The following is a 1511-nucleotide window of genomic DNA, read 5'->3' on the forward strand; positions in this document are numbered from 1 at the left end:
ACAAGTCAACTAACCTCTCTGAACCAGTGCCCTTCTCTTTAAGATGCCAGGAATGGAGGCAAATGCTGAAAGGAGGTCCGCTTTCACTTCACGCTGACAACGGTGCAGCGTATGACACGTGCTAGACACTCCGCGAGTGTGGAGAGCATGGAAGTGATTGTGTGTTATTCACATAAACAGCAACGACACGTTATAAGGAAACAATTCCTCATCTTTTAACGTCTGCTCTGTTCACCCCGCAGTGTGGAATTTGTAAAGGGCAGCTTGGAGACGCCGTGAGCGGGACGGACGTCAGGATTCGAAATGGCCTTCTGAACTGTAACGACTGCTACGTGCGATCGCGAGGTGAGTACTGGAGAGAAGGTCTCGGGATGCGTGAGGGTGGTCACTCGCCTTCCGGAGGAGCCCGTTTAGGATTTCACATGTTTTTCCCTGTCGCTTGACACTCCTACTCCGAGAGAAAGTTCTCTGAACATCTGCGTGAAAGAAATGGCAATGAAACACCCCTTATTTACCACTTGTTCCCTGCTGGGAGTGACTGCTGCGGCGTGGACAGATTCTTTTTATCCAGAAGCACACCCGCAGGTGAGCACCGCAGACCGAGTTGGAGGCGTTGCCTGGGTCCCCCGGCGGAGATGTTGGTGAGGCAGGAGGAGGACAGAGGCCCACGAAGCACCGCTGTGTGTCCAGGAGCATCTGCACAAGAGCCGCGGCGTCCGGGGTGGTCGAATGGGAAGAGGGGCTGCCCCGTTCCCCAAATCCAGCACCAACTCCTGCACGTCCCCATGCCCCGCACTCGACGTTTCGGTCCATGGCCTTGTCCCCAACCTAACTGAAGGTTTCTTGAGAGATGGAAGTGCTGGGTTCCACCTCCCTGTGAATCCTTCCCCCACCCCAGCCCACAACACCTTAGCAATGGTAGAAGCTGAGCGATCGTTTGCTGCCCTGGAGCCCACCTGAGCATCCTGCCCTGCGGTCTCACACCCGGTCTCCTGATGCACAAGTTTCGTGTTGGTCCAGGGGCCGCCGGGGGGCGCTGTTGCCCGACCGCTGCTCTGACAGTCTGCAAACAGCCAGCAGCTGTTTGCTTGGTCTCCATCCCAGCGCAGTCCTGCTGCCGGGCCAGCCGGACAGAGGACCCTTTGGTGCAAATTCATCAGCCAGGAACTCTTAAAAAAACCTGCAGTGAGTGAAGACACAGAGTTTGACATTCAAGAATGTTTTGTTGTTTCTCAAAGGAAGCGAGGTAACGTTTCCCGCCTTTTACGTGGGTCTCAGATCTGCAAGACGGAAGACTTTGAGAATAAGAATGTAAATGAATTTGTTTTGCAGCTATAGATTTAGTAAACTCAGATAAATATATTTATTCATAAAACGATGGGAAATAACAATCAAGCCCAGGTGGTTTAGAGCTGTGATAAATGCTTGACTTGAGGTCAAACCAGTTCGAACTTAGAGCTGCTGCCACCAAACTATTTATACCACGTATAGTTATATGTGATAGTTTTTGT

The 1511-nt window shown here is 52.1% G+C and overlaps 1 protein-coding gene across 3 annotated transcripts in view; it reads left to right on the plus strand.

Annotated features, from left to right (window-relative positions):
* LIMCH1 (LIM and calponin homology domains 1) overlaps window positions 1–1511 on the plus strand; it is a 388718-nt gene that overhangs the window by 375781 nt on the left and 11426 nt on the right. For all 3 annotated transcript variants that reach the window (XM_012648487.1, XM_012648485.1, XM_012648484.1), the window contains one exon: window positions 243–345. In XM_012648487.1, the coding sequence (XP_012503941.1) occupies window positions 243–345 (103 nt within the window). The remainder of the gene's footprint in view (window positions 1–242; window positions 346–1511) is intronic.

The sequence above is a fragment of the Propithecus coquereli genome, unplaced genomic scaffold (assembly GCF_000956105.1).
Source record: "Propithecus coquereli isolate 6110/MARCELLA unplaced genomic scaffold, Pcoq_1.0 Scaffold288, whole genome shotgun sequence".
NCBI lineage: Eukaryota > Metazoa > Chordata > Mammalia > Primates > Indriidae > Propithecus > Propithecus coquereli.